Source organism: Heptranchias perlo, chromosome 8 (assembly GCF_035084215.1).
Source record: "Heptranchias perlo isolate sHepPer1 chromosome 8, sHepPer1.hap1, whole genome shotgun sequence".
NCBI classification, from domain to species: domain Eukaryota; kingdom Metazoa; phylum Chordata; class Chondrichthyes; order Hexanchiformes; family Hexanchidae; genus Heptranchias; species Heptranchias perlo.
The window spans coordinates 16472344-16486183 of NC_090332.1; the positions used below are offsets into that span (position 1 = coordinate 16472344).

At 41.8% G+C, this 13840-nt stretch overlaps 1 protein-coding gene across 1 annotated transcript in view; it reads left to right on the plus strand.

Moving 5' to 3' along the window:
- Nucleotides 1-13840, plus strand: part of LOC137324303 (formin-2-like) — a 315087-nt gene that overhangs the window by 16649 nt on the left and 284598 nt on the right. The window contains exons 2-5 of the mRNA XM_067988446.1: nucleotides 4217-4234; nucleotides 4775-4940; nucleotides 8320-8618; nucleotides 11587-11765. Of these exons, the coding sequence (XP_067844547.1) occupies nucleotides 4217-4234; nucleotides 4775-4940; nucleotides 8320-8618; nucleotides 11587-11765 (662 nt within the window). The remainder of the gene's footprint in view (nucleotides 1-4216; nucleotides 4235-4774; nucleotides 4941-8319; nucleotides 8619-11586; nucleotides 11766-13840) is intronic.

Below are 13840 nucleotides of genomic sequence, written 5' to 3' on the forward strand. Positions count from 1 at the left end.
ATTTAAATTGTTAGCTGATTTAATAGATAATATAACTTGCCAGCTCCTGGTATTTTCCATTCAACTGCAAGTAATTAGCATTTTGGTCACTCAACAGCTATATAAACAAATCTTGTGTAAACCTTGATCAAATAGGGATCACACTCTCATCTGTTTTTAAAAACATTCAATGTAAACTTTATCTTAATTGAGTTTTGAAATTTATCTTCTAGCTTTTCTTCAACTAATTTTGTCACACAGCTGGGCAGATATTGTTAGAAGCTGAAGAGAAGCATTCTGACCAGTTGGGCTGACCAAATGTTGCTGGTGGGAAGTTGTGTAGACTGTAGAAGGTCAGATTGCAGGATCTGCCTTCAGCTGATAGTTACAGCTCTGTCCAAGTACACCCCTTTGAAAGAGGGTGAGGGCTTCAGTAAAATATTAATGAAGGTACTCTGACACAAAAGTCAAATTTGTAGTTAAGTGTAATCATATTTTGATGTTTATCAATCTTTATTTTGGATTCTCAATTTCAGGCACTCAGTGGGGGAAGGAACATAGCCAATTTTTGAAGTGTTGATTGGTTTGGTTGGTTCCCCTGTTCGGTTGTTTTCATGAAACCTTGATGGTTTTTTTTGCTAAGTCAATTTCCTCTCTTCTAATTCATACATTCCTGACCCTTCTAGTTCTGACTTGGCAACAGTTGCCCCAATCAACAAAATGTGATGGTCACTTGACAAAGTACATGCAAATGAATATCCTTCTTGAGTCTGCATGCACTTCCTATTTTAACTCATCACCCTTTCACTGTTGCACTTGAGCTCAAAGTAAGACTGCAGTGAGATCAACAAAATGTAATGGCAAAAGTGTAGCTATAAAGTTACCTTTTGTGTGGTTTAGTAGCCTCATATTATGTGTAGACCTCATCCTCACTCAAAAGCCTGGGCTTCAATTTGATATTCAGACCAATAGCTAACACTTAACTTCAGGGTGATGGCACAGTCTGAGCCTGTTCAGAATGTCCCATTGCACATTGGTAAGCTTATTTCAGTGCACTCCTCCTCTGTAGTACAAAAGGATTTTTGAGTTTATTCCTTTTTTATAAATTGAAAAAAATGCCTGAAAAATTGATTCCGCACAATGTTCCAGATATAAACATTTGTTTAACTTCTAGTTGAGAAAGGTGATCTTTCCTCAAACTTGTATATATGAAAAGTACCTCAAACTAATTGAACTTGGGTAAACACACAGCATTTAATTCCTGTCACCTGTATTTTGTTAATAGTTAGAAAATGTAATCTAAACATTATAATCAGAGCTGTCCCTGCTATGTATCTGGTCCAGTGTATAAGGAAGTGTTTCTTTAGCAATATGTTCTGTTTTCCTACTTTCCATTGCCCACCACTCCTCCTCCAAATGCTCACTGTCCACCCTCCACACAATTCAATCTCAATATTGACTTGCTCTGGTCACCAACTCATCCTCACTACCCCCACCCCCCCCGAATTCCCACAAATAAATACTGTTCCCTCAACTGCTCGCTGCTCCTTAGTTGCTCATCAATTCTCCCTAAATCATTACTACTTCTTGGCTACTTCCTGCCAGCCCCATAAACCGCTCAGACACCCTCTCCTGAATCTTCAATCCAAGCAATACTCTCAAACAACTCTTCATCTCACTTTCAGAAGATCCACTTTGTAATAAAGTTGTGTCCTTTTGACTTGTGAGCAATGCCAAGGGAGATCAACTAATATACATGTCAAGTCACCATTTGAATTCACGCTCGTTTACGTGTCGCATTTCAAACAAGAGCAGAAAGCCATCATCAGTGCAACTGAACATTATACTGACTCGATGTCTAACTTCTAATTAACCTTAGCAATCACACTTCGAGACCTTGTCTGACCTATAAACAGTCCATGCATCGACTTCAAGAATGCAGAACATTGCACTGTAGTCTGAAATGGTTACACGTCTACACTTCAGCAGCGGAATAGTAGTGTGGATTACATGTTAATATGTTCTAAATAGTTACTCCAGTTGTATTTCTTTGAGAGAAAATATAATTTTAAACAGCTGAAATTCTGTAAGGGTTGCACCACTATTCAAGTTTGGCCAAAGAAGTCCTGATTTTAAAAAGCTTATTTAAGCAGCACCATTTTGTGGCACTAAGTACTAGTGTAGAAATATTTAATAAAGGAGGACAGATTAGTTTCATTGTTTATATACATTTCTTCTCTCTCACCATTATCCATCTGTTTAACATGTGGGTTTTTAATGAAGACCTGCTCCCCTCTTACGTAAAGATTTATTTATTTGTGCATAACTGTAGTATATGAATGGGACATGTATTCATCTCCTGCAACGGGTAAGGAAAATGCTTTGTTTATTTCCAGGATCCAATCAAAAAGCTCTGCTGCCTTGAGATGATCTCTTGCAAATGTTTAAATCCCCATCAGTGTACTCCTCCCACTTCACATGACAATCTCTGACTCGCCAAGACCATCACTGCAGGAGATCTGTTGATCGTTAAGTCAGAATTTATAAAGTTCCTCAAAAAAGAATCCTGCTGCTGGTAAATGCATTGCAGCAATTTGGCTAAAAAGATCATTGTGCAGAATGCTCCTTTCAGTAATTGTTCTCTTCAGTCACTTGTTCCCTGTCCATTCTTAGTGGCGGACAGAGTGGTTTCTGTATATGAGTAATCCCCCCACCCCGACCCTCTCCTCCTTCTCCTCGTGTGAAAACAGTTTCTGAATCTTGCATGTCATGCACCAGCTGTAACCACCAGGGGGAAATGTGGAATAAGATTTCTAATCAGGAAGAGTGAACAATTTCAATCCCATTTCAAACATGGAGTTTAACTTTCAGCATGACTTGCCAAAATGTTTTTTATATAGAACATATCTTTGAATATTCAGTTCCCAGCCTTGGTCACCCTGCAGCCACGTCTCCATAATGGCAATTTGATCATACCCATTTACTTTGTGCCGTCAATTCATTTACCTTGTTGCGAATGTTACGTCCTTTCAGATAAAATGCCTTCAATTTTGCGCTTTAACATTTTTCCTATTTTGTCCTTATTTGCTCTGGCCTTTGTTTCTGCTGCCTTCCAATTTCACTTACTGCTGCCTTCCACTTCCAGCTTTGTTACACTCCCTTCTGAATTTCCCCTTGGGTTCCTATCCCCCAGCCAAGTTTAGTTTTTAAACCCTCCCCAACAGCACGAGCAAACCTCCCCGCAAGGATATTGGTCCCGGCCTTGTTGAGGTGCAACCTGTCCGGCTTGTACAGGTCCCACCTGCCAGAACTGGTCCCAATACCCCAGGAATCCAAAGCCCTTCATCCTGAACCATCTCTTCAGCTACACAGTCATCTGCTCTATCCTCCTATTCCTATATTCACTAGTGTGTGGCACTGGGAGTAATCCAGAGATTACTACCCTTGAGATCCTACTTGTTAATCTCTTTCCTAAATCCTTAAACTCTACCTGCAGGACTACATCCCTCTCTACCTATGTCTATTTGTAGATCTAGCTTGAATCAATGTGAGTGGCACTTGCCAATCTTATAGCAAAGGTGTGAATGGTGGGAATTACAGCAGTTCATGGGGTTAGACCTACAACCCTATACTTAGGATGCAACTCTTAAGTTAACAGATAATGTAGGTTGATATGTAGCAAAAATCCACGACAGGCTGTCAGACAAAACCTAGGCTGACACTCTAGTGCAGTACTGCGGGAACGCTGCTCTGTCGGAGGGGATGTCTTTCAGCTGGGACGTTAAACTGGAAGCCCATCTGCCTTCTCGGGTGGGTGTAACAGATCTCGTGGCACTGTTTCGAAAAAGAGCAGGGAGTTCTTCCCAGTGTCCTGGTTAATATTTATCCCTCAACCAACACCAAAACAGATTATCTGGTCATTATCACAGTGCTGTTTGTGGGACCTTGCTGTGTGTAAATTGGCTGCTGCGTTTTCTACATTACAACAGTGACTGCACTTCAGAAGTACTTCATTGGCTATAAGGTGCTTTGGGACGTCCTGAGGTTGTGAAAGACATTATATAAATGTCAGTTCTTTCTATTGCCGACAGCCATTTAATTCAAGTCCATCTCCACACACAACTTCAGAGGACAAAGTGGACATGTCTGTCTTGTCACAATGGTAATAGTTAGGACTCCTATAAAAGTGTATGGAGGGGCTTATTATTTTCTGTAACTTTCGCATTTTCTAAACTAGAAAGTTTCAAACCTTTTGGTAAATAGTGTAGAAAAGGACTCCAAACTGAACCTTGTTTTGAGAGGGCACTTGACACAGGTTTTTTTTTTATAAATGGTGAGAATAATGCATAGCACATGGGTGGAAGCTTATTAGTTGAATTGTGAGCACAGAACACTAGGACTGGAGAGGAAAATGAATGCTTCTCAATGAAGTGAAATTAGAAGGAATTTCAACAAGATGCAACTTCCAGGAGGCTGCATCTTCTGCAGTTTTTTTTCCATGATTGATGTCAAGACTGGCCATAAGCACTGTCTTGTCCATGTCCAGTGACAAATCATGGCACTACAAAGCCAGGAAGCCATTATGTCGAAGATTGGCCATTTTTCAAGTTGTTTCAATATTTCTTTGTAGGTTTTCTATCTCTCTCCTAACTTTAAAAGTGGATCTGCTTCACAAAGCTTTCTGCCAGACAGAAGCACTGTACTCAAACAAGGGACAGGCTCACTTCTCAGAGGCAAGACTGTATTTCAAACCATTTTATGGATAAGAATTAAACTCTTTTGATGTGCTCGTTAGTTATGGGTATTGCCTTAACTGCAACAGAGGCAAGATGCAGATCTGTAGGTAGGAACGCTGTTACCATTTGGGATCTGGCAGCTACTTCCCTTCTGAGAAGCATTTGTCCATCCATTTTTAAAGCAAGGTCAGCAACGAGACCCAGTCAAAGGAACCCAACTCATGGGTTTGTCTTTAACCCTTTCATCAGCTGGGAAATATTGCAGATACTGGAAATCTGAAATCAAAACAGAAAATGCTGGAAATACTCAGCAAGTCAGGCAGTATCTGTGGAGAAAGAGTTAACATTTCAGGTCAATAACCCTTTGTCAGAACTGGAAGAAGCTGAAGATTTAACAGTTTTAAAGTACAATAGAGCCAGGGAAAGTTGGAGGGGAGGAAAGAACAAAAGGGAAGCTCTCTGGGGTGGAGGCAGGAGTGATTAAATGACAAAAGGGATGATTGTGCAAAGCAAGGAGGGTGGTAATGGGACAAGTTAAACAAAAGATGGGTCTAGAGGTGTAAATGGCAACAGCAGAACCATTACCAGCACCAGCTGCCCAAAAAAATGGGAGCAGTGGTTATGTTCTGAGATTATTGAAATCAATGTGTCCAGAAGGTTGTAAAATGCCTAAACAAAAGATGAGTTGCTGTTCCTTGAGCTTCATTGGAACAGTAAGAGGCAGACGTCAGAGTGGGACAGGGAATTAAAATGGCAAGCGACCGGCCGGTCAAGGTCACGCTTGCGGACTGAGCGAAGGTGTTCAGCAAAGCGGTCACCCAGTCTGCGTTTGGTCTCCCCAATTTAGAGGAGACCGCATCGTGAGCAGTGAATACAGTACACTAAATTGAAAGAAGTACAAGTAAATCGCTGTTTCACCTGGAAGGAGTGTTTGGGGCCCTGGATGGTGGGAAGGGAGGTGGTGAGAGGGCAGATGTTGCATCACCTACGCTCGCATGGGAAGGTGCCGTGGGGAGGAGAGTCTGTGTTGGGGGTGATGGAAGAGTGGACTAGGAGGGAGCGGTCCCACAGATACTGCCTGACTTGCTGAGTATTTCCAGCATTTTCTGTGTTTATTTCAGATTTCCAGCATCCACAGCATTTTGCTTTTGATTTAGTGTTTAATTCACTGCCACATCTCTTCCAGGAATGCCCACCTTGAAGCAGTTCTGCTCTTCTCTCCAGGATTTCCATTTGTCTCTTACCTTGTTCACCTTCATTGCTTTCTGTTTCCTTTCCTGTGCTTGATCAGGTTTCTACTGAAAATTGCTTTCACAGCCACATCTCTTTGCTCAGCAACTGTCTCCGGCTCCGACTTATTCCATGTGGATTCCAACTTAAATTCCACCCTTCGTGTTTCGGATCCACCCATGATTACCAATAGCTCCATGATATGCAGCGTTCCTCGAACCACTGCTTTCACAGCTTCCTGAGATTGACACTCGACGCCATGCGCCACCACATGTACACTTTCAACCTCTCTTCAGCAGCACTGGCTCACTGAGTTGTCCTGGTCCGCAGTTCCATTTCATCCTTCGCCTCATCCGGCACTTCAACAAAAAACTTCTTTTCTTCCTTTCACGTGTTAATGACCACAAGCTTCAACAACTCTTGGGTACCAATGGCCCTTCTGCTTCTACCACTTTCCCAAGATTCACAAACAGGACTGCCCTGCCAAACCCATTGTTTCAGGCTGTTCTGCCCCATGGAACTTATTTCTTCCTATCAACTCTTTTTCTCCCCTTGTCCAGTCTCTTCCGACCGACATCCGCGACTCTTGGAGAATCATAGGTTACAGCATGGAAGGAGGCCATTCAGCCCATCGAGTCCGCACTGCCTCTATGCAAGAGCAATCCAGCTAGTCCCACTGCCCAGCCCTATCCCCATAGCCCTGCAAATCTTTTCCTTTTTAAGTACCTATCCAGTTCCCTTTTTGAAGGCCATGATTGAATCTGCCTCCACCACCCCCTTGGGCAGTGCATTCCAGATCCTCACCACTTGCTGTGTTTTTTTTAAAAAGTTTATCCTCATGTCATTTTTGGTTCTTTGGCCAATCACCTTAAATCTATGTTCTCTGGCCCTTGACCCTTCCACCAAGGAGAGCAATTTCTCGATCTGTTCTGTCTAGACCCTTCATGCTTTTGAATATCTCTATCAAATCTCCTCTCAACCATCTCTGTTCTGTGGAGGACAACCCCAGCTTTTCCAGTCTATCCATGTAACTAAAGATCCTCACTAAAGCTCCTTTTTTAAAGTCCAAAAATGTATTTAGATATAGTCCTGAATGAGATGGCATAAAAGTGCATTTCACAAAGACTTCTGAAGTGTAGTCACTGTTAACTAGGGACGTGCAACAGTGAATTTACACATGTTAATCTGTATTTGGTGTTGGTTGTGGGAGAATCTGCTTCAAACAATGTTACTGTCTTGAGAAAATGGTTTCTGTAAACCTGTTCATTTAATTTCTCCATGGTACCTGACAACTCACATTTTGTTTGCACGTCCAGTATGTCATTTTTAGTTTTGGAGTTCTTTTCCAGTTTATTTCAAAGCAAAGTTTCTTCAAGCACAAAATTGACACCTTTTTAAAAAGGTTCAGGAAATGACCAAAATGTCTAAGTATGGCCTGACAGAAAAAGCAGTGTTTTCAGACAAAATCATTAGCATAAAACAGCTAATGACAAATATTTTAAAATGAGTCTCCACTCCCTCTGGCCCATGTATTAATGGATTATATAGAGATGATACGGAAAGTTTTCATTGAGTATTTTGTATTACAATGCATGTGCATCTGTCCACAAGTACCAACAGTTCAATTTGGTGCACAACTCTTGCCCAAAGTACTGATGTAAGTGGCAACTGTTCATTGTGAATCATGGCTTGGATAACCTTTTGTACATGTGGATTATAAATTGTAAGAAAATTTTAGATTGCCCAAAGATTATTGGGCATTTTCTGATTGTACTTTTTTTTTCAAATGGAGGAGTGGTTTACTGCTGAGCTTTAAGTTTCTAACAGAGCACAAATCCAGAAAGTGTCTGCTAATCCAGAAGGCAAATGATAGAAAAATTGGGAGCTGTCTCTTTAACCTACACTTGGAAATGGAGGTAAAGCATCAGCAAATTAATAACATTTAAAGGAGGAATTGTTTTATTTTAAATATATCAGAATGGCAATTACCATCAGTGGGGCTCATAAGGAATTGATACTCTGATCCCTTGACTCACCATGTTTTGTTGCATTAACATAAATAAAACATTAAGCCTTCAGTGTTTTTTTGTCATAATTGTCATTTTGTAACACCCCAGTACATGAATTTCAATTGGTAGAGTAACACATGCAATGCACACTTCCTCGATTGGTGATGCCAAATATTCTTGTGGAATCCACTCTATAGACTACAGATAATTGGGATTATTTTGATTCCAAGTAATTTCAATCTCGAGTGTGACTGGCTTTGTGCTCCTCAGTTGTGAGGAGTTTCTGTTTATACAATCATCCTAAAACTTTCCTGGTGTCTTCCAAGTGCAGACAAGGTGTTGCAAGTCTGCTGGTCAGGGTAAAGCTCCATAGAGGAGTTCAAAAACTGGATCCACGGGGAAGAGGTTGTACTTTCGAGGCACCCTCCAACCATATACGGCCTTAGACCAGTCATGCTGGATGAAGCTTGTGTACAGTCTACCCAACACTTATTAGCCATCAACTGGCCAGGCCTGTCTCAGCCAACAAACAGTTCCCATTGTGGATTGAGAGGATTTATTGTAAGCCCAACCAGAGGCAAAGATGTTGTTGGGGTAGATGAGTGTTCCAGTCAAGGCCAACATCAGAATTGGAATGAGAAGGGACACTTCTCTGGTGCTTTATGTATTACTCAGATATTTGGGCACTGAATCTGCACTGTTAGAACACACCCTAGTGGGGGAGACCATATCTCATTATTTTGGAAGGAACAGCACTACATCTGTCACATGCTTGAATAAGGACACTCTGGAGAAGTAGAATGGCTTTCACTTTGAGGATTCCCTTCAAATTAAAGCAACTTGTTTTTTTAGGACAGTCTTGAGGATATGTATGATGTGGAGATGCCGGTGATGGACTGGGGTGGACAAATGTAAGGAGTCGCACAACACCAGGTTATAGTCGACAAATGTAGGGAAACTTAGAACACCAGGTTATAGTCCAACAATTTTATTTGAAAATCACAAGCTTTCAGAGGCTTTCTCCTTCGTCAGGTGAAGCGAAGTCATCCGACGAAGGAGCAAAGCTCCGAAAGCTTGTGATTTCAAATGAAGCTGTTGGACTATAACCTGGTGTTGTGCGACTCCTTACATTTGAGGATATGTAGACAAGGGACCCTTTTAAATACAGACTACAAACATTACTACTCCCTGGGGTCATAGAAATGATAGTTTTACATTTTAGTCACAGACTAACAAGTGTGGCTTTTGACTGATCCTGCCTCTCAGTCCTCGGCTATTTCAATGTGGCAAAAGAAATCCAAGTTGGCCAACTATCTACAAATCATCCAGGAGATTGGCTTGCTGTAGCCTGCACAGATGCTATTTTTAAACGAGAATCAGGAAATTCTACAAAGTATTAGGTTTAACAGTTGTGGGATGCATTATTAGTATGAAGATCTTTGATTAGCCTGACTTTTTGGCATCAAAGCATTGTTGGTAGTGCCATCCTTTGCGAGGTAGCTTTTACTACACATCCACTGTTAAATGGGCAACTAATTTGGTTTGGATACCTTTTGTAGATACAGCCTGTCAGCAAGTCATACAATTACTGCAATGACATGCATTTGTGTTCAGCTGAAGAAATCTCAAATGTATTCAACACAGGACCTGTTATTTATAGGAGACCTTCTTCTGCATAGAGAAGAGGTATCTTACTTTCGTTGGGTCCAGTCAAGGTCGTGCTCAGCTCTGGTAACCAAGCACAGGAAGTTAGCCATTTAATTTCTTATTACTTGTAGCTTTTGCAACTTTTGGCCGGATGAGGCATAGACACTTTTGCAGTTATTTGTATCCTTCAGGACATAAACTGCATTAAATCCAGACCTTGCTGTGTGCAAACTGGGTGCCAAGTTTGGCTGCTCGTGAAAGGTGCTATATAAATGCATGTTCTTCTGCATTTACTATTGGGTCTTGCAGACAATTTTGTTGAGGAAAGGGGTGGCTTATTGTGTTTACATTGCACTCTGAACTCCAAGGGGCTCTAAAAGGGTGGTAGTGAGAAGAGATGAAAAGTTTAGAGACTAGTTTGGATTTCGGGGTAAAGCCTCAAAAGGTTAACGCAAAATACAAACACCCCAATGCTGATAAAACAAAAGCTGTTGAAACAGTGACATCTTGGCAGTATTTGGAAGTAAGTGGAAATTCACATCTGACTAGGAAGCTATAACCCAATTGAACAGGTCTGATATATGTAAGTGAAGAGCAGCTACTATGGATATACTTACAACCTGAACACGCTCCTGAGCATGTACTTTTGAGAATCTACACAACTTTTTGCACATGTACATTTGAGTTTTACTTATCAATTCTGATTTGTTGTTCTTGTATGTTTAGAGCACATGATCTGAAGGATGTTTGATAAACCGACCTTTGGTTACCACTATTTTCATTATATACAAAAAGATTCAGCAGTTGTGACCACATTGCAAGATAGTAACATTGTTTGAGGAGCACCAAAGATTGCATGAATCTCATAACACTTAAAATGGCTTCGAATTGTCACACATACTGGCATTTTAAATGGAAAACCAGTTATTTCCAGCTGCTTTATTCTGATTTTAGGATCTGCCTCGGAGCAATTAATGTCCAATTCACCTAATGTTCTAGCAATGAAGAGACAACCAGCTGCCCCTCAGCAGCAGAATATATGGTGTTAGTGTAACCTCCAACTTAATGTGAGCAATGACGAGACCTGTGAATATGTATTGAATCATGTTAGATATTTCAACCCCCCCACCCCCAAAACCAGTTTAAACCGATGTAATATACTGCATCAAATTGTAACCATCTGATTCACCACAATCAAAATCTGTTAGAATGCAGCATGTAGCAGGATTAATAACGTCAAGTCCTGGCATTAATAGGCCCGTTATACTGTGCAGTTTCTTTGCCTCAATACAAACTACAGTCTCCTGAATCGAATTTAGATAGGTGGTGTAAATCCAATTGAGGGAGTCCCACCTCATTTCAGCTTCACTGTAGCATTGATACAACTGTAGCCAGCGTGAACCAAATTCCACTCCTTGGGGGGGTGGGGGGGAGGGTAAGACATAATTTACAATCTACTCAATGTTGGAGATTTGGCTGTCCTGTTGGCTGTTAACATTAAAATGCAATTCAACATTTAGTGCATTGGCCCATGGTTTCATGTATAAATGGAATACTTACAGTAGCAAATGACAAATCCAGTAATAAAATTGTCTCGTACATGTGGTATACCAATGTCCTAAGATCTGACTTTTTCCTTTTACACCCTCAAAAAATGATATCCTATGTGCTAGGTTCTCCCCTACGCCATGCAAAAGTCATATTTCATGGGTTGAGACATAAATATAAATGGAATATTTTGCTGGGAGGATGGCGTGGCTGAGTTTATATTCACCTGTGAATCACCAACTGTATTACTGAAGACTGCAGCTCTTGTGCTTTGTGATTTTTTTTCACAACTGAAATGGAGACAGTTTACACCTGGTTGTCCAGTACCCTCTACAAGAATTCAACTTGCAAGTTGGCAGATAAATTACTGCTCAGTTCATGACTAATCTGTTCATAAGATTTTTTTTTAATGTTTGTCTGAATTTCTTTTTACACAGGGAGAACCTTGCTGGAAAAGCTGTTCGGGCAGCAGGAACATGTGCAGCTTGCAGGCGAACATGAGGAAGCAGAGAAGCTTTGCTCTCGTATTCTGGCCATGGGTTTGCTCCTCCCGTTTGGGGACTGTTTCAGAGAACAGTGTAGCGGAGAAGTACCACAAAGCGCCACCAGGTTTGATGTGAGTTTCTTTTCATGTAAGATTCTTACTGAATCCAGTTTTTTCCAGAAAATAAAGTTGCCCGAAAATTAGTTCCACACTTGTTTACTAGAAATTTAGTTTCAATGTAGTAACGCTGCCATATTTGTAAATTACTGCACTACTTTATTGAAATATATGATCTGATTTTTTAATGTGTGATAGTGATTTGCAAAACAAGTGCTTGCCACTGGTGTGGGTATCTGCACATGTATAATAGAGTTGCCAACCCTCCAGGATTGTCCTGGAGTCTGCAGGAATTAAAGATTAATCTCCTGGACACTGCTGCCAGCAACCCAGGAGAAAAGGGACATTAAAAGAGATTATTTCTTTTATTTGCTTTGAACACTTTCCTTTATTAGTTATAAAAGATATTGGAGATTATGGAGGGGGAAAAGGCTGTTTGGGTGGGGTAGTTGGAGGTGTGATGTCATGAAGTGAAACCTCCAGGAATAAATTCAACCAGAGTTGGCAAACCTAATTTGCAATGGTGTAGTGATTAGCTTTTTTTCAATTGCTGAATTGGGAGTTGCATTAGATAGGAGTTTGAATGAGACCAAGATTGTTTTGTTTTAATTTGTAAACTATGCCTAATAGGTCTGTTGAAATGGACTAGTGGTGGATTTATTGATTGCATAAACATGGGCTGAAGACTGTGGGAGCAGGACTCAAAATAATTAAACTAACATGTGAATTGTTGAGTTGGAATGTGACCTACTTAAAATGTGCTTGATCGCTAGAAAAGGAGGTACCTAATATGGTCATTATGGGTTAGGAGTAGCAGGTTTACTGTTTGTAGTGGGAAATTGATTCTAAACAGAGATTTTTGTAGACTTATTTTCCCCAGTGATTTTTTTAAAAATTTGTTCATGGGATGTGGGCGTCGCTGGCGAGGCCGGCATTTATTGCCCATCCCTAATTGCCCTCGAGAAGGTGGTGGTGAACCGCTGCAGTCCGTGTGGTGATGGTTCTCCCACAGTGCTGTTAGGAAGGGAGTTCCAGGATTTTGACCCAGCGACGATGAAGGAACGGCGATATATTTCCAAGTCGGGATGGTGTGTGACTTGGAGGGGAACGTGCAGGTGGTGTTGTTCCCATGTGCCTGCTGCTCTTGTCCTTCTAGGTGGTAGAGGTCGCGGGTTTGGGAGGTGCTGTCGAAGAAGCCTTGGCGAGTTGCTGCAGTGCATCCTGTGGATGGTACACACTGCAGCCACAGTGCGCCGGTGGTGAAGGGTGTGAATGTTTAGGGTGATGGATGGGGTGCCAATCAAGCGGGCTGCTTTATCTTGGATGGTGTCGAGCTTCTTGAGTGTTGTTGGAGCTGCACTCATCCAGGCAAGTGGAGAGTATTCCATCACACTCCTGACTTGTGCCTTGTAGATGGTGGAAAGGCTTTGGGGAGTCAGGAGGTGAGTCACTCGCCGCAGAACACCCAGCCTCTGACCTGCTCTCGTAGCCACAGTATTTATATGGCTGGTCCAGTTCAGTTTCTGGTCAATGGTGACCCCCAGGATGTTGATGGTGGGGGATTCGGCGATGGTAATGCCGTTGAATGTCAAGGGGAGGTGGTTAGACTTTCTCTTGTTGGAGATGGTCATTGCCTGGCACTTATCTGGCGCGAATGTTACTTGCCACTTATGAGCCCAAGCCTGGATGTTGTCCAGGTCTTGCTGCATGCGGGCTCGGACTGCTTCATTATTTGAGGGGTTGCGAATGGAACTGAACACTGTGCAGTCATCAGCGAACATCCCCATTTCTGACCTTATGATGGAGGGAAGGTCATTGATGAAGCAGCTGAAGATGGTTGGGCCTAGGACACTGCCCTGAGGAACTCCTGCAGCAATGCCCTGGGGCTGAGATGATTGGCCTCCAACAACCACTACCATCTTCCTTTGTGCTAGGTATGACTCCAGCCACTGGAGAGTTTTCCCCCTGATTCCCATGGACTTCAATTTTACTAGGGCTCCTTGGTGCCACACTCGGTCAAATGCTGCCTTGATGTCAAGGGCAGTCACTCTCACCTCACCTCTGGAATTCAGCTCTTTTGTCCATGTTTG